Source organism: Hemiscyllium ocellatum, chromosome 47 (assembly GCF_020745735.1).
Source record: "Hemiscyllium ocellatum isolate sHemOce1 chromosome 47, sHemOce1.pat.X.cur, whole genome shotgun sequence".
In the NCBI taxonomy this organism is placed as follows: Eukaryota; Metazoa; Chordata; class Chondrichthyes; order Orectolobiformes; family Hemiscylliidae; genus Hemiscyllium; species Hemiscyllium ocellatum.
Window position 1 is genome coordinate 20,656,282 of NC_083447.1, and position 19,526 is coordinate 20,675,807.

Sequence of the window (19,526 nt, forward strand, 5' to 3'; positions counted from 1 at the left end):
TTACTCTAACGTGTTTACATTTTTCTTGAATTAAAAAAGGGGTCAACACTGTATTCCAATGGCCCTAGCAATGCAGCAGAGATCTTCAAGTGCACACACACACTTCAGCCAGCCATAATCACAGCTGGAAGGAGGTTACCTAAAACCTCTGAGCAAAAGGACAAGTTCATACAGATCTGACATTCCTGGTCAGAATCATGGCTAGCAAATTGTTGCAGTTGTTGGAGGTCATCAAACTAACCATCCAATCAACTCAACTAATTGACCCCTCCTTCCCCTGGGTCACTGGGGCCAGACCTCAGCTGAGGTGTTGTGCCTGGGCAGCTCAAAGCACACCCTCAGCACTGTCTAAACCTTTTTTTTTGCCACTTATTATGAAGTTATACCCTCACAGCCTTTGACAAATGCAAAGTATCCACTATCCATTCTGACCTGACTCCTCACAAATTGGAACAACTCAATCAAATCTCCCCAAGGCCTTCTTTCCTCCAAGATAAGCATTCTCAGTCTTGATATCTGAGATTCCTTATCCCTGGAACCACCCTCATTACTCTGTCCTGAACCCTCTCCAATGCCTTGACGTCCTTCCGAAAGAATGGCACCCAGGCACAACATTTCAGCTGAGGTCTAACCCCAGTGACCCAGTGGGGAGGAGGGGTCAGTTAGCTGAGTTGATTGGATGGCTTGTCTGCCAATCACGATGATGACCTCCAACAACTGCAATCGAAGTGCTAGGTATGATTCTAACCAGCAACGTCAGAACTGTCCAAACTTGTCCTCCTCTTGCTCAGAGTTGGAGACTTTTGCAGAGGGTCCGGAGCAGGGGACCAGTGGGTCAGGCAAATTTCCCATCAAATGTTCAAACCTGCTGTGAACTTCCACAGGACCAGCACGATGGGAATTCCGAGCGATTAGTGCCTCGGGCTCATACATCTGGCAAAGCCACGGGAACTGGGAGCAGAGAAGGCCATTCACTCCCACAGGTTCATCTCAGGCTTTCAATGAGACTGTAGCTGATCTGTGCCTCAGTTGCAGTCTCATTGGGGCAAAGGAGAGACGTCCACAAGATCCAACATTACATTCTAACAGCTTGGCCTGGAATTTCTTGGGAACTGACATGAATGCACAATCACAGTTGTGGTAAATTCCGGATGCACTGCACTCACACCTTGCTCAAGTGAAGGACTAAAGGATTTCAGATCAGCACTTTATTTCTAAACCATGTACAATGTATTTATAGTACATATATGCTAGTGAGGGTAGAAGTGATCTGTACAAGGACGGATTGCACCTGAATTGGAAGGGGACTAATATCCTGACAGAGAGATTTGCTAGAGCTGCTCAGGAGGATTTAAGCTAGTGGGGTGAGAGGATGGGACCCGGTGAAATAGTGAGGAAAAAGATCATTCTCAGACTGGTACAGTTGAGAAAAGAAGTGAGTCAAACAGTCAGAGCAGGCAGGGACAAAGCAGAGAGCAAGGTAGGACTGATAAATTAAACTGCATTTATTTCAATGCAAGAGGCCTAACAGGGAAGGTGACTAGGATATCATAGCAATTACAGAAATGTGGCTCAGGGATGCGCAGGACTGGCAGCTTAATGTTCCAGGATACAAATGCTACAGGAAGGATAGAAAGGGAGGCAAGAGAGGAGGGGGAGTGGTGTTTTTGATAAGGGATAGCATTACAGCTGATCTGAGGGAGGACATTCCAAGAAATAAATCCAGAGAAGTTATTTGGGTGGAACTGCGAAATAAGAAAGGGATGGTATTATAGCACCTCTAATAGTCAGCGGGAAATTGAGAAACAAATTTGTCAGGAGAGCTTAGTTATCTGTAGAACAATAGGGTGGTTATGGTAGGGGATTTTAACTTTCCAAACATAGACAGGGACTGCCATAGTGTTAAAGGTTTAGATGGAGAGGAGTTTGTTAAATTTTCTGATTCAGTATATGGATGTACAGACTAGAGAAGGTGCAAAACTTGTCTGACTCTTGGGAAATAAGGCAGGGTAGGTGACTGAGGTGTCAGTGGGGGAGCACTTTGGGGCCAGCTACCATAATTCTATTAGATTTAAAATAGTCATGGAAAAGGATAGACTAGATCTAAAAGTTGAAGTTCTAAATTGGAGAAAGGCTAATTTTGACGGTATTAGGCGAGAACATTCAAAAGCTGATTGGGGGCAGATGTTCGCAGGTAAAGGAACAGTTGGAAAATGGGAAGCCTTCAGAAATGAGATAACGAGAGTTCAGAGACAGTATATTCCTGTTAGGGTGAAAGGAAAGGCTGGTAGGTGGAAGGAATGCTGGATGACTAGAGAAATTAAGGGTTTGGTTCAGAAAAAGAAGCAAGTATATCTCAGGTATTGACAGGATAGATCGAGTGAATCCTTGGAAGACTATAAAGGCAGCAGGAGTATACTTAACAGGGAAATCAGGAGGGCAAAACGGGGACATGAGATAGCTTTGGCAAATAGAGTTAAGGAGAATCCAAAGAGTTTTACAAATACATTAAGGACAAAAGAGTAACTAGGGAGAGAATAGGGCCCCTCAAAGATCAGCAAGGCAGCCTTCGTGTAGAGCCACAGGAGATGGAGCAGATACTAAACAAGTATTTAGCATCAGTGATTAGATTAGATTCCCTAGAGTGTGGAAACAGGCCCTTCGGCCCAACCAGTCCACACTGAACCTCCGAAGAGTAACCCACGCTGACCCATTTCCCTCTGACTAAAGCACCTAACACGATGAGCAATTTAGCATGGCCAATTCACCTGACCTGCACATCTTTGGAAGAAACCCACACAGACATGGGGAGAATGTGCAAACTCCACAAAGACAGTCACCCAAGGCCGGAATTGAACCAGTGCTTACTGTGGAAAAGGACATGGAAGATGCAGAATGTAGGGAAATAGATGGTGACATCTTGAAAAATGCCCATATTACAGAGGAGGAGGTGCTGGATGTCTTGAAATGTATAAAAGTGGATAAATCCCCAGGACCTGATCAGGTATAACCCGAGAACCTTGTGGGAAGCTAGGGAAGTGATTACTGGGCCCCTTGCTAAGATATTTGTATCATCGATAGTCACAGGTGAGGAGCTGGAAGACTGGAGGTTGGCTAATATGGTGCCACTGTTTAAGGAAGGTGGTAAGGACTAGTCAGGGAACTATAGACTGGTGAACATGACGTCAATGGTGAGCAAGTTGTTGGATGGAATCCTGAGGGACAGGATTTAAATGTATTTGGAAAGGCAAGGACTGATTAGGGATGTTCAACATAGCTTTGTGCATGGGAAATCATGTCTCACAAACTTGATTGTGTTCGAAGTAACAAAGAGGATTGATGAGGACTGAGCAGTAGATGTGACTTCAGTGAGGTTTTTTGAAGAAATAATAAAGAGGATTGATGAAGGCAGAGCAGTAGACATGATTTATATGAATTTCAGTAAGGCGTTTGACAAGGTTCCCCATGGGAGACTGGTTAGCAAGGTTAGATCTCATGGAATACAGGGAGAACTAGCCATTTGGATACAGAACTGGCTCAAAGGTAGAAGACAGAAGGTGGTGGTGAAGGGTTGTTTTTCAGACTGGAGACCTGTGACCAGTGGAGTGCCACAAGGATCGGTGCTGGGTCCACTACTTTTCATCATTTACATAAATTATTTGGATGTGAGCAGAAGAGGTATAGTTCGCAAGTTTGCAGATGACACCAAAATTAGAGGTGTAGTATACAGTGAAGAAAGTTACCTCAGATTACAACAGGATCTTGATCAGATGGGCCAATGGGCTGAGAAGTGGCAGATGGAGTCTAATTTAGATAAACACAAGATGCTGCATTTTGGGAAAGCAAATCTTAGCAGGAATTGTACACTTAATGGTATGGTCTTAGGGAGTGTTGCTGAACAAAGAGACCTTGGAGTGTAGGTTCATAGTTCCTTGAAATTAGAATTGCAGGTAGGTAGGATAGTGAAGAAGGTGTTTGGTATGTTTTCCTTTATTGGTCAGAGCATTGAGTACAGGAGTTGGGAGGTCATGTTGCAGCTGTACAGGACATTGGTTAGGTCACTTTTGGAATATTGCGTGCAATTCTGGTCTCCTTCCTATTGGAAGGCTGTTGTAAAACTTGAGAGGGTTCAGAAAAGATTTACAAGGATGTTGCCAGGATTGGATGATTTTAGCTAAAGGAAGAGGCTGAATAGGCTGGTGCTGTTTTCTTTTGAGTATCGGAGGCTGGGGGGTGACCTTATAGAGGTTTTTAAAATCATGAGGGCCATGATAGGATAAATAGACAAGGTCCTTTCCATGGGGTTGTGGAGTCCAGAACTAGAGGGCATAGGTTTAGGGTGAGGGGGAAAGATATAAAAGGGTCCCAAAGGGCAACATTTTCAGACATGGGATGGTGCATCATGTAATGAGCTGCCAGAGGAAGTGGCGGAGACTGGTAGAATTACAGCATTTCAGAGGCTCCTGGATGGGTATATGAAAAGGAAGGGTTTCGAGGGAAATGGGCCAAGTGCTGGCAAATGAGACTAGAATAGGTTAGGATATTTGGTTAGCATGGACGAGTTGGACTGAAGGATCTGTTTCCGTGCTGTACATCTCTATGACTATATGAATCTAATAGACCAATATGTGAAATGGTTTAATGTCTTATGAGGAAAAGTTGCATAGGCTGGGCTTATATCTGTAACTGCATCAGAACATTATTTCAATGAGCCAACACACACTGCAGCACAAAGGAAGTACGCAGAACAGAGGACATCACCTATACCCTGTATTCAAAAAGAATAGGTACCCAATGAACATAGTTCGTCGATTTCTCAGCAACAAACTCAAACAAGCAGACGAAACATGTCCAGAAACCCTAGCCACACTCCCCTACATCAAAGACATCTCGGAAATGACTGTCAGACTACTCAGACCCTTTGGCAACATGGTAGCCCACAAACCCACCAACACACTAAAACAGCAGCTAATGAACTTGAAAGACCCTATACAGATTACAAGCAAAACTAATGTCATTTAGAAAATACAGTGCAAGGACTGCAACAAACATTACATTGGACAAACAGGCAGAAAACTAGCCACCAGGATACATGAACACCAACTAGCCACAAAAAGACATGACCCTCTTTCACACGTATCCTTACATACAGATAAGGAAGGACACCACTTCAACTGGGACAACACATCCATCCTAGGAGAAGCCAAACAAAGACATGCACGAGAATTCCTAGAGGAACTCTATCAACAAACACATCGAGTTAGACCCCATTTACCACCCCCTGAGAAAAAGAACAAGAAGTGACTTCACCACAGGAAATGACATCACCAACCCAAAGAAACCCAAACATATAAACAGAAAGCAGGAATTATCAGCAGTGCTTCGCCCAAAGGCTCACTGAAGACGTTACCTAGCATGGTGATGAAACATCTGGAAATGAACCTTCCAGCTCAGCGAGCAAACCCATATCCAGAACCTCAACCTGAGCTCCAAGTCTTCTCAAAACTTGTACGCTTATATTTGCTGGAATTAAGAATAGTCACAGGCTGGAAATTCCAGTGGGCACAGTCATGGTTAATGTGAAATTTTCTTTTTATTGAGGTGCAGGAAGCACATACAAATTGCTATCTCATTTGGAAAGAGTGTTTGGGACTATGGATGGTGAGGAGAGAACAGGCATGTGTTGCATCTTCTCTGCTTGCAATGAATGCTGCCACAATTACTCGATTTAGGCTAATTGAGGAATGGAACAGATATCCCAGAGAGAAACTTGCCCAATTGGGATGGTGAAAAGAGAAGGGAGAACATAGGGAGATGGGCCTGTACTCATTGGTGTGGAGGTGCCGGTATTGGACCAAGGTGGACAAGATCAGAAGTCACAGAACATTAGGTTATAGTCCAATAGGTTTGTTTGAAATCACAGGCTTTCGGAGCACAGCTCTTTCGTCATGTGAACTTCACCTGAAGAAGGAGCAACATTCTGAATGCCTCTGATTTCAAATAAACCAGTTAGATTATAATCTAGTGTCGTGTGACTTCTGACTTTGTACTCATTGGAACACAGAAGGCATCAAGGTGATCTTATTGAAACATTACAAGATTCTTAGGGCAGAGTGGATGCAGAAAGGTTGTATTTCCTCGTGGGAGAGTGTAAGACCAAACAATATAATCTCAGAATAAACAGTCAGCAATTTCATCTTTCAGAGGGTAGTGAATCTGTGGAATCTTTATTGCAGAGGCTTATCAAGACCATTGTGACACAGACAGCCTCACAGGGAGTTAACACCTTCAATATATTATCTGGGTCGACAGGACACCAACTATTAAAGCGCACTTGAGAATATAACTTTTTAAAAAGAGTTTTGCAATTTACATATGAAAGAACTGAAACCAACATGGTAATTCTAAAAGATGAGAGATTTAACAAACAATCCAGGTCTTTTTCAATGTATAATTCCAGTTACATCACACTGTAAACTTCTGCTATAAATTCTGTGTCTTACAATTTTATTCTCCACAACCACCTAATGAAGGAGCATTGCTCCAAAAGCTAGCGCTTCTAACTAAACTTGTTGGACTATAACCTAGTGTTGGTTGATTTTTAACTTTATCCATCGCAGTCCAACACTAGAGTCTCCAAATCATGACTACCTTTAAGAAGTGGGCGTAGTTTCGAACCTATATGATTGACATCTGACGCAATGACATCACAACGGAAGACGTTGCGGCGGCCTCACGGTGCGCGATGACGTAACAAACGCTGTGGCCGCTGACGTCACGGTCCAGTTGAGCGGGCGCTTCCGCTCAGTGTAAAAAAAATGGCGGCGTGGTGGAGGCCGCTTGGCCTGTGCTTGCTCCTCCTGGTCCTTGTGGGCGCGGCCTTGGACCCAGAGCCCGGCAAGTGGAGGCTAAGAATCGATGCGGTAAGTGTGAGCGGCACCGCTACCGCCTCCTCATAGGATAGAGCTTGCAGGCAGCTTCCAGTCGTCACTGCCCTGGCCATTCGGTCACAGCCCCCGAGGGCCGGACTCGGACCCCGACCCCCTCACCTCCAGCCCGCTGCCTTGGGCCCGAGACCCCCGTCCACCCTCACACAACACCATTGGCGGAGGGAGGGAGGGAGGGAGGGAGTGTCGACGGTGATAGACCGGGGTCTGTCAAACAGCTGCTTTTGTCTGGGATGGTTTGAAAGCCAAGGCACTGAGCGTCAGAAACTAAAACACTCAAATTGCTGGAAAAGCTCAGCAAGTCTGACAGCATCTGTAAAGAGAAAGCAGAGTTACCGTTTCGGGACCGTAACCCTTCCTCCAGAACAATGAGGGTTAGAGTTGTTCCCCGGACAACTGGACGGTATTCCATTACGCTCCTGACTTGTCCTGATTCGTAATAAAAATCAGAGGTTTTCCTTCACTTTCTTTCCCTTCACAACTTTCATCCTTAAGCATCTACACAGTATCATTTGACTTGAATGCTGACGTTGCATGCTCCAACAAAAATCTGTTATCTGAAATAATGCCAGTGCAGTTTTTGCCTATAATTAAAACAATGCTCAAACAGGGAAGAGAGAAGTTAATGTTCCTGCTGAGGTCCATAGATACTCAAGCCTATAAGGTATCAGGCAACCTTGTTGCCATTTTAAAGCAAGTCAATGGGCCATGATTGTGCTGGTTGGGAGGAGACTGATCCTGCCGGACAGATAAATCAGTATTGACTTTAAGTGACTTGGAGGTGCTAGTGTTTGACTGGGGTGGACAAAGTTAAAAATCACAAAACACCAAGTTGTAGTTCAACAGGTTTATTTGGAAACACTAGCTTTGAGTGTGCCACCCCTTCACAACCACCTTCTGCTTTCCAGCATCATGATGCACTATTGAAGAGCCTGGTAATTGGGTTGGGGTGATACCTGTCTCCTGTATTTACTGTGGTGGCCATGTTAATGAATAATTTGAAGGATGAGAATTCAATCTCATAGTAACAGTTTATGAATTGTACCACAGTACCTTTAAAACCTAAAATGAAAACCAGTAAAATCTTCCAGTAAAAATGGCCATGAAGCTAATGTGATAAGCCAAATGGCTTTTTCCTTTATATTGCTTGATGACTCAATTGTTTTGTCTCTTTCCAGAATCAAACTAAGACTCATTATCTACTGAGGAAGACATTGTTTAACAGCTCTTCCATTACCCTGAAATGTGAGTAGCTGTATTTCTAGTCTGATCAGTGGCTAATGGGTTTGCTTTTGGGAATAGAATTATGTTGGGTTTGATTTGGATGTCCCTGGTACTGCAGTTTGCTGAGCTGTGAAGAGTCTGATGTTGAATCTTACTCCTGTACCTTTAGGTTCCACTTTTCTGTTGAGGGTGTTCTGAGGAGAAGGAAATGCAGTTGGCTTCTTCCCACAGTACAGAGGGAATGGTGACTTATGTTGACCTCTATTGTACCTCCAATCATGCATTTGCAAAGGGAAAACTGCCACCTGACCAGAAAATGTTGCAAGCCCATCAGTAGCGTAAGGGGTGAATTACTTTCTCTCAGGAGTTGTGTGCGGTTAACTAATCACATTCTGGAAGCGTTTTTGAAAACAATTCCACAAATAATCTTGAGTTCACTTCTATGTCTTGACATTGAGCATGAGTCCGAAGCACCTTCTCCCTGTGGATTTATTGTAACTACTTGATGTCCTGAAACAGTGTCAAGCCAATCCTCCTTAAGATGCAAGAGTGTTTTGCCATCTGGGAAGATGGGTTGGGAGAGCCAGTGAAGGGGTGGATGTGTTAAGTTCAGACCCATGATAGTTCCCTGGGGACACATAACAATTAACGTTCTCTTATCTTTCAGGGACTCAGGAGAATTGTGTGTCTGAAGTAACCCTGGATGTCACATGGTATTTGAGAAGTTTTCATTGTTTTGATGAATATTCTACAGTGAAAGTAAGTGATGTTTGCTCTGGATATCACTGATTTCTAAAAAGTAGTGATTAAAACATTAAAACTGTGGATGTGAATAGTGAATTTAAATTGGAAAATGCTGGAATTTACATCTTGAGCCACCACAGTGTAGGGACCCAAATCTACCATAGGAATCTATTCTCTTCCATACATCACTTAATCTGTTCCTCTGCAGCAGTTGTGGATTAAGACCAAATGTGATTTACAATATAGCAAAATTTGTGGAAGATGATTATTTCTGGAAGTGGATTCCTAAATTTAATGTTTTATTTGTTCATAGGATGTGGGTGCCACTGGCTGGACCAGCATTTATTGCCCATCCCTAATTTCCCTTGAGGAAGTGGTGGTGTGCTACCTTCTTGAACCACTCTGGACCTTGTAGTACAGATAGACCCAAAATGCTATTAGGGAGTTGATTCTAGTATTTTTGACCCAGTAACACTGAAGAAATGGCAAGGTAAATCTCAGTCAGGATGGTAACTGGCTTGGAGGGGAACTTGCAGGTGCTGGTTTTTCTATAGTATCTGCCCTTGTTTGTCAGGGGCAGAGGTTTGGTAGAGGTTGCAAATTTGGAAGGTGTTATTGAACGAGCTAGGGTAAGTTGCTGTTGTGTGTTTTGTAGATATTGTCCATTGTTACCGTGTAAAAAATGAGGTCTGCAGATGCTGGAGATCACAGTTGAAAATGTGTTGCTGGTTAAAGCACAGCAGGTCAGGCAGCATCCAAGGAACAGGAAATTCGACGTTTCGGGCATAAGCCGTGTGTCAGTGGAAACAGGCATGAATTTTGATGTTTGTGGATATGGTGCTAATCAAGTTCACTGCTTTGTCCTGGATGGTATTCAACTTTTGAGTGTTGTTGCTAGCACTCATCAGAGCGAGTAGAGAGTATGCTATTACACTCTTGACTTATGTTGTGGATGGGTGGACATGCTTTGGGGAGTCAGATAATTTCTAATCACCATTTACATTGCTGGTCTATCTTCATTGTAGTGGCAATATGATTAAACATCTGGGAATAATAATTGGATTTTCTTGTTTGAGAGAGTCATTGCCTGGTACTTGTGTGGCCTGAATGTTTCTTGCTACTGATCAGGTCAGATGTTTAAGTTGCTTGACTGTTTCAACAGCTAAGGAGCTGTGAATGACGTTAAACATTATATGATTCATCAGTGACCATTCCGCTTCTGCTGTTATGCTGGAAGGATGATGAAGAATCTGAAGGTAGGGGCAAATTACTGCAGATGCTGGAATTGTTACTGAAAACAACAAATGCTGGAGATCATGGTGAGTCAAGACAGCATCCATGGAGAGAGGACAAGCTAACATCTTGATGACTCTTCAGAGCTGAAGGGGGCAGCATTTATTAGCTGGAGCAGTTTGGCCAAGGACACTAAGGCAGTTTTCTTTAGAGCAGAGGAAGTTGAGAGGGGACCTGATTAAAGCACATAGGATTATGAAGGGCATGGACAGGATGGATAGAAAGCAAGTGTTCACCTTTATTTTAAGGGTCAATAACAAGGGGCACACTTTTAAAATGAAAATCAGGATGTTATGAGGTCATATAAAGAAAACATTTTTCACCCAGGGTGATGGGATTTGGAATGTACCGCCTGGAAGGGTATTTGCGAGAGGTAACCTTGCAATCCTTAAGAGGTACTTGGATGAGCACTAGAAGTGTCATAACATTCAAGACTTTGAGCCTAGTATGGCGAGTGTATTTTTGGTAAACAGACTTGATGGGCTAAAGGCCTTTTTCTGTACTGTCTGATTCTATAATTCTACTGCCTGAGGATTTCCTACAAAGATGTTCTGGGATTGAGATAATTGACCTCCAATAACCACAACCATGTTTCTTTGTCCAAGATATGATTCCAACGAGCAGAGGACTTTCCTCATAGTGCCAGTTAACCAGTTTTGCTGGAGCTGTTGATGCCACACTCAGTCAGTTGCTGCCTTGATGTCAGGGACAGTCACTGTCTCAGCTTTGGAGTTTTTTTATCCATGTTTGAACCAATTGTAATTAGGTTTAGGAGTGAACAGGCTATTGCCAAACGAGTGTTGCTTGCCCTCTATTACTCTTTAGTACTTAATTATTTAGGACTTGTGCTCCTGTACAACACTTATTTTAGTCTGATGTACTGTACTATTTGAGGTATTACCTTTTAGATGTGACATCAGCGCAGTTTTATGTTTGAGATCCAGTTTGCAGTGTTTCTGAGAAGAGCAAGGGAGCCATAGCCAACATGTATCTCTTGAGCAACCTGTTTCAAAAGAAAATCTGGTCATTCTGCTATTTGTTGGAATCTGTTTTGCACAAAGTGGCTTCTGCAACTCTTCCACGTACAGCAGTGATTACAGTGAAGGCTTTCATTGACAGTAGCATTCCTAATGTTGGGGAAAATGCTGCGAGTTACTGTCCACTCCCTGCCTGAATTGAATAACCTGCATTATTTTCTCAATGTATATTTATTTATTGTAATAAAATAATAACCAATATAATTTTAAACTAATGATGGGCTAAGCTACTAAGCAAGATTTTTGAGAGAAGATAGTGGGTTTAATTACAGCAAAAAATATATGAATACTGCTCTCGAGAACTGGTGATTTAAAATAACTGCAACATTTTAGTAGTCTTGATTGATGCTAACCATTACCTATTTGGCAGATAAATCATATTTATCTGGAAGCAGCTGCAGTTGGCATTGTGGTAGCAGCTGTGACTTTATTCAAGTTAAATTTTTCAGCATTTTTTTGTGTTAAACAGATGCATTTTGTCATGAGTGGCCATTACATTGGTGTCCTTTTCGTACAGTGTAACACCTCTTTGTGGTAGAAAGGCTACATTGCTGAATTCATAGCTTAGATGTTTTTATCCAGCCTGTCCAGATGTGGAACTTGGAGCAGGTGGTACTTGAATCCCCAGGACGTCTGACTCAGAGGCCACAAGTGTGCCATCACAAGTGTGCCAGTTCGTGGTTGAGGGAATAGAAGGATAATACTTTTCAGCTGTTATTCTCCATAAACGAAGAATTAGGCAGAGAGTGCACAGAAATGACTGATCTGCCAAAGTTCTACAGTAAAGCACTCTCCTTCTGCAACAACTGAAGAGCTGAAAAGTGGAGGAAGTGGTTAGATCATTCTCCCAATCTTTCTGCACCCTTCCATACTCACTCTTTAAGAAGATCATCTACTTGGGATCATAGCTTGTGGAATGGCTGGGACGAATATTATGGAGGTAGACCATGCAACATGAGATTGCCAAGGACTTTTGTATGGAGCTGAGCTGTGAACTGATGAAGCACTCGGGTATAATTACATACTGCACTGAGTTACAGGTGGTTGTAATTTGTTGTAAGTGGTAGCTTTACTATAAGCAGCTATGTACATCCTTTACCCCAAAGTGCCTTTTTGTATAACATTCTCAATGTGCATCATTTCCTGTAATAATTTATGTTTCACCTATAGGATGATACCATAGCAAATTATTTCGGTGCTACCACAGAACAGCGCAAAGATGGAAGTGGTTATTACATACAACATCGGTACAAACCTTTCAAATGTGAAAAAAACACTATTAGTAGAGAGGTAGGTAGCTTTTCATTCACAACGCGGACGAGGTGCTAAAATATGAGCCATGGATTATTGTCAAATGATGAATAAGTACAGTCCCATCATGCGTACCCTTCTGATTCACCATTTATGACTTTAACTTGGTCAGTAATCTTGTTAAGACACGTGTGATTCTGTGATCAAGTAATGAACTGAGTGAAGATTGTCAAGTGAATGTGCAAAGTATTTGTCCAGCGCGCTTTGGCTCAATTATATCAAAGGATGACTACAGAACAGCTTGAATACAGAAAAAGTTGATTCTGCCTGTCTGCAGGAGCAACATGGCTAGTCCCACTGCCCCATGCCCTTGACCTCAAATCTTTTCTCCTTGGGTGCTTATCCAATTCCCTTTTGTAAACCACAACTCTGAGAGTAAATTGCCTTCAGGTAACTGTCCGGCCTACTTTTAGCAAATAAAGCCTTCAGACATAGGGCAGAAGTGTCCATTCAGCTCATAGAGTCTGCTGTGCATTGAGATCATGGTTAATCTGGTAATCCTTAACTATATTTTTCTGTCTATACAACTAAAACTTAATTCCCTCGCTGATCAGCCTGACCATCTCAGTCCTAAATATTCTTGAGAAGCTCAACAGCTCTCTGTGGTAAAGAATTCCAGATTCACTATTTGAGATATGAAATTTCTCCTTGTGTACCTTAAATGTCCAACCCAATGCTCCCAGACTGTGCCCTATGGTCTCCACACACACACCCCTTCTCCATGTCAACCCGATCAAGATCCATAAGAATCTTTTTTTGTTTCAATAAGGTCTCCTCTCATTCATCTAAATCTAAAGAGTCCAGACCCACTCTCTCTAATAAAATTTCCTCGTTCCTGTTATCAACCTCGTCAACATTCTCTGGACTGCTTTCAGTGCCAATATTTCTTTTAAACCTTGATGAGCATAGTGAATCCAATGCTGGTATATTCTCCATTACATAAAAGGACCAAACCTTCACAGAATTCCAGATGTGGTCTGACTAGGGCCTTGCATAGTTGTAACAAGATTTCCCCATTTTTATTCTCCATGCCCTTTGAAATTGAAGCCACCAGACTATTTGCCCCTCTATTTGTTATCTGCTAAACTTCAATGCTAGATTTTTGATTCATGTTTAAGGAGTCCCAAATCTCTCTGTGCTGCAGCTTTCTGTGGTCTTTCTCTGTTTTAGTAGTATTCCACTTCTCTGTTCCTCCTGCCAAAATACATGATAAATTCTGATAAATTTATTAGATATGATTGCTCCTTCATGCAACTTTGACTCTCCTAAATTAGAGCATTTAGGAATTCATAATATGCCACTAAGTTCTTTAATATGGACTCTAACATTTTACCAATCAAGTCTCTTATTTTTATATTTAAAGAAGCTCTTACTGTTTACTCACTAGTTTCCCCTCATAGCTTATGTTTTTCATCATCATTTTGGATATCTTCTTTTTATTTTGAAAATGTTCCCAATCCTCTGGTTTGCCAGTGATCTTTGCCATATTTTTTTCTTTCATTTTGACACTATCCCTAACTTCCTCGGTTAACCATAATTGCTTTTCCCTTCCTCACTGGGATATATCTGTGAGCCATGAACCTTTTTCTTCAATGTTGTCCATTGTTCTTAAAACATCTTTTCTGCTAAAAATATTTCCCAGTCTACTTCAATCAAACCTGCCCTCATCCCTGTGTAATTACCTTCATTTAAGTTTAGCACCATTGTTTCTGACTCCAATTTCTCACTCTCAGACTGAATGTTGCATTCTACCAAGTTGTGCTTCCTGTTTCCTGCAGGATCTTTTACTTGGGCATCACTTGTTAAATCTGCCTCATTACACATCACCAGATTCAAAACAACCTGACCCCAGTTAGATCTACAGCATTTTTATTCCAGGAAGCAGTTCTGAATACACTGAATTATTTTTTCATGGGTATGTCTGCCAATTTGATTTTCACGTTCTCCATGTAGATGAAAGTGACTCTAGATTAATCTACTGCCATTTTTACATGTCCTCATTAAAGAATCACAGAATCCCTACATTACGGAGGCCCATAGAGTCCACAAGGATCCTCTGAAGAGCAGCCCGCCCAGGACAACTCCATCCCTGTAACCCTGCATTCACCTAGACTGCACATCCCTGGACACCAGTGGCAATTTACCATGGCCAATCCACCTAATCACATCTTTTAACTGTGGGAGGATACCACAAAATCCAATGGAATCCACCAGTCAACAACCCACAAGCCAGGTCCAGACGAATCCAGTGGATTCCTAGGCAGACCTGGGGAGAAAGTGCAAACTCCATATAGATAGTTACCCAAGAATGGAATCAAACCCAGGTGTCTTGTGCTGTGAGGCAGCAGTGCTAACTACTGAGCTACCATGCCATGCCAGAGATGCAAGGTAAGTGGGTTGGTCAGGTAAAGGAATAGGGTGGGAGTCTGGGTGGATACACTTTGGAGGGTTTGTGCAGGCCTAATGGGCCGATGGCGTCTTTCCGCACTGTCGGGATGCTATGATTCTAATAAAGCTACTTCCCTACTGTCCCATTTCGAGTGTCAATTACCAAAATTGCTGCCTTGCACTGGTGTCATATTCCTTTGCTTTGAAAGCTTACATTATTCTCACCTAACCACCATCCGTGCCTGCCCCTGCCACACAGCACCTTAGTGCAATTGACCTTACCCTATTTTTCTTTTGTTCTTGGATTACTTTTATCCTTTATGTAACTGCACTCATGACCGTGTGGCCAAATTCCACCCCAATTTCATTTACAAATTTGCTGATGATACCACCGTTATAGGTCCGATCTAAAACAATGACAAAACAATACAGGAAAGCGATTGAGGTCTTCAGAGGCATGGCGTTAAGGCAACAATCTCTCCAATGGCAGCAAAAGAAAGGGGCTGGTCATTGCCTTGGGAAGTGGCGTAGAGGGCAATCCCCCCCCAACGCCCTTCTGTATCAATAATGCTGAGGTGGTGATGGTCAAGAGCATCAACTTCCTAGGAGTGCTGATTGCCAACTGTCTATCCTGGTCCACCCACATTGACGCAACGGTCAAGAAACACAACTGCATCTCTACTTCCTCAGGAAGTTAAGGAAATTTGGCATGACCACAAAGGCACAACATTTTTTATAGATGCATCGTAGAAAGCATCTTACCTGGATACATCACAGCATGGTATGGCAACTGCACTTCCCAAGACCACATGAAGCTACAGAGAGTGGTGAACACAGCCCATTCAATCAAGTAAACCAACCTTCCATCCATACTTCCTGCAAACTCGGGAAAGCAGCCAACATTATCAAAGACCCCTGCTACCCTGATTGTACTCTCTTCCAACTTCTTCCATTGGCAGAACATAAAGAAGTTTGAATATCTAAAAGTACGAACAAATTCAAAAACAATCTTCCCTACTGTTATCAAACCTTTGAATGGACCTCTCAAATATTAATTCTGATCTCTCTCTTTGCACCTTCGTTATGGCTGTAACACTTCATTCTGCACTATGTTTTGCCATCCTGAAACACTTTGTATGTTACGAACTGCCTGTCAAGCACACAACAACACTCCTTCACTGTGCCAAGATACATGTGACAACAATCAAACACTCAATAATTCAATTTGATACAATCGCTAACATCAAAAATTCTGTGATTCCACCAGGCTAGTTTTCCCTGAAATTAAAAGACCTGCAGTGATGAAATCTGCCTGACTTGTGTCGAAAACCTCTCCCCATCCCGTGTCCCCGCTTCTATCCTCACCCAAGAGTCGGACTAAATCTTTGATCTGCAGTTCAGTCAGTATGGCCTTTACACTGGCAGTGATCAACACAGTCGATTCTCACTATATCGAGTGGAAACCCTGTCACAGGAAATATTGTGCTGTCATTCCTGCTCTCCTTTCAGAAATGTTTCAGTGATAACTGAGAATGCTTGGGGTTGCGGTATCAATCTGTAACCTCAACTCAGCCAATTCATTCATTAGGCTGCTTTTAGAGTCTTAAAGCATGGAATCAGAGCCTGCAGTCCAACCAATCCGTGGCGACCATAATCCCAAATTAAACTAGTGCTACCTGCTTGTGCCCTGGGCCATGTCCCTTCAAAAAATCTTATTCATGTACTTACCTAAATGTTTTTTAAACATTGTAACTGTACCCACCACTTTCTCTGGAAGTTCTTTTGACATATGAGCCACAAACTGGGGAACAGAAATTGCCCTTCATATCTTTTTTTAAATCTTCCTCCTTTTCGCCTTCAAGATGTGCTCTATTGTCTTGAAATCCCCAGTCCTAGGGAATTAACACCTGCAATTCACCTTATCCATGCCCCTCGTGATTTTATAAACCCCTAAAAGGTCACCTGTCAACCTCCTACGCTCCAGTAAAAGAAGTCCAAACTTATCCAGCCTCCCCTTCTAACTCAAATCCTCCATTCCTGGCAACATCCTGGTAAGTCTCTTCTGAATCCTCTCCAGCTTGATAATATCATTCCTATAACAGGGAGACCAGAACTGGATGCAGTCCTGTAGAAAAGGGTTCACTGATGTCATGTACAATCTCAATATAATGTCCCAAATCTTGTACTCAAAAAGTCTTAGATTAGATTAGATTACATTACAGTGTGGAAACAGGCCCTTCGGCCCAACAAGTCCACACCTACCCCTACATTTACCCCTTACCTAACACTACAGGCAATTTAGCATGGCCAATTCACCTGACCTGCACATCTTTGGACTGTGGGAGGAAACCGGAGCACCTGGAGGAAACCCACGCGGAGAACGTGCCAACTCCACACAGACAGTCGCCTGAGGTGGGAATTGAACCCAGGTCTCTGGTGCTGTGAGGCAGCAGTGCTTGCCACCGTGCCGCCCACCGTCTTGAGCAATGAAAGCAAGCATGCTAAATGCCTTCATAACCACCCTACCTACATGTGATGCAAACTTCAAAGAATTATGTACCTCAACTCCTAGGTGTCTCTGTTCCACAGCACTACCCAAGGCCCTGCTTTGAATTGTCTAAGTCCTGCTCTTGTTTGTTTTACTGAAATGCAATACCTCACATTTATCCAAATTAAACTCCATCTTCAGCCAATTGATCAAGATCTCCTTGCAATCTTATATAATGTTCTTCACTGTCTACTATCCCACCAATCTTGGTGTCATTTGCAAACTTACTAACCATGTTTTTTATATTCTCCTCCAAATTCTCTAAATATTGACAAACAAAAGTGGACCCAGCACCAATCGCTGAGGAACATTGCTAGTTACAGGCTTCCAGTCCGAAAAACAGCCCTCTATCATCAGTCTGTCACTTGCCATTTTGTATCCAGTTGGCAAGCTCACTGTGAATCTCATGTGATCTAACTTCACTAATTAATCTACTTTGTGGGGCCTTGCCAAAGGCTTCATTAAACTCCAAATAAACACTGTTTACTGCTCAACCCTTATCAATCATCTTAGTTATTTTTGAGGAAGTAATCAAAAATACACTGTTCAGAAATAACCATACATGGGTCCCAAGATAGAAGAGAAACAAATCAGAAGGTTATGATTAAGTAATATCAAGCTTGGTTCTAAAAGAACACAAGAGAATGGGCAACAGAGAGAGGTAATCTCCCTGGTGAATGATGAATTATGATAGTTGTGTTGCATTTGATTTCAATAAAGAAGTAGTATAATGTCAACAAGTTTGGATGTATCATCACGGATAGTTTCCTCCGGGTGTTCCAGTTTCTCCCCTCAGTCCAAAGATGTGCATGTTAGGTGAATTGACCAAGCTACATTGCTCGTAGTATTCATGGGTGTGTAGGTTAGGTGCATTAGTCAGGGTAAATGTAGAGTAATAGGGTAGGGGGATAGGTCTGGGTGGGATACTCTTCGGAGGGCCAGTGTGGACCTGTTAGGCCGAAGGGACTATTTCCACACTGTAGGGATTCTATAAATTCTATCACATGACATCCCGCCTTCAAATACTAAATGTGTCAGATAAACTTTCTTCCTGCTTCATGAAATACATTAAGTTTGTTTTAATTCACTAATATTTTTTTTCTTGGGTTCCTTGAAACAAAACCCAGGAAGTAAATTTTCAATTCCTGGAAATTGAGATACCTGGAAGGATTGGCAACCCATGGTTTGTGTGAAATGGTCTGTTTTCCTTGGTGTCTAACTCCTTTGGGTTTGTCATCCAAATCTGATTTCCATCCATTTAAGTCCATGCCATTCCAGTGTGATATCACTGCATGTTGATTCTGTGTTCCATGTGCACTTTGTGAACATGCCAGCTTGTAACCTTATTAGGAAATGATTTTTGAAGGAATTATTTCTATCTGCTATCCCTGCAGGAAAATATGAAGAGGGTTCTCTTAAAAAGGCTATGTTTCATTTTTAGCAATTTAATACTTGAATTTTCTAAAATTAGCACTGACGTTTAGAAAAGATCACTGGTCAGCAATGATCATCCCAGCATCCCAGTAATAGGATGGCATGCTGGGTCAGACAGATGGATTCTTTAAAATACAGTTGATGAAAATCTGTTGAGTAGAACCTGAAGTCTGATTTTTCCTATCCTTGCGGTGGTGGGTGTGCAGGACAGGAAACTAGTCTTGCACCAGTGAGGTTTCCTTTATATTTCCTAAGCAACCTGTTCAGAGATGTTATTATATCCCTCTGTAGAACGTAGAACTTAAACCTATGTCTCCTGGCTCAATACCTCTGCACCAAAAGAGCCCTCAGTGAAGCTTCCTTTGATTTTTATCCTCCAAACTGCTATCATACAAATGACAAATCTACTTGGGATATTTATTATTTTAGAGGTGCTCTACAAATGCAAATTGTCTTCTCCATCTGAGTACCTAATATCTGAATTCTTTTTCAGCTGCAAGTAAATGTTTTTGACCAACCAAAGCCATTGCTGAACAGAACTTTGGTAAGCAGCAGTTTATGTAAAGGTCAATAGTTAGCCATTTCTCAATCCCATGATTG

At 42.3% G+C, this 19,526-nt stretch overlaps 1 protein-coding gene across 2 annotated transcripts in view; it reads left to right on the forward strand.

Moving 5' to 3' along the window:
- The first annotated feature begins 6,799 nt into the window (after positions 1-6,799).
- LOC132836748 (transmembrane protein 87A-like) overlaps positions 6,800-19,526 on the forward strand; it is a 73,650-nt gene continuing 60,923 nt past the window's right edge. Inside the window, exons 1-5 of one of the 2 annotated variants that reach the window (XM_060856179.1) lie at positions 6,800-6,923; positions 8,126-8,192; positions 8,839-8,930; positions 12,416-12,535; positions 19,420-19,470. In XM_060856179.1, coding sequence (XP_060712162.1) covers positions 6,819-6,923; positions 8,126-8,192; positions 8,839-8,930; positions 12,416-12,535; positions 19,420-19,470 — 435 coding nt within the window. In that variant the 5' untranslated portion in view covers positions 6,800-6,818. The remainder of the gene's footprint in view (positions 6,924-8,125; positions 8,193-8,838; positions 8,931-12,415; positions 12,536-19,419; positions 19,471-19,526) is intronic. The other variant, XM_060856180.1, reaches the window with a different exon arrangement.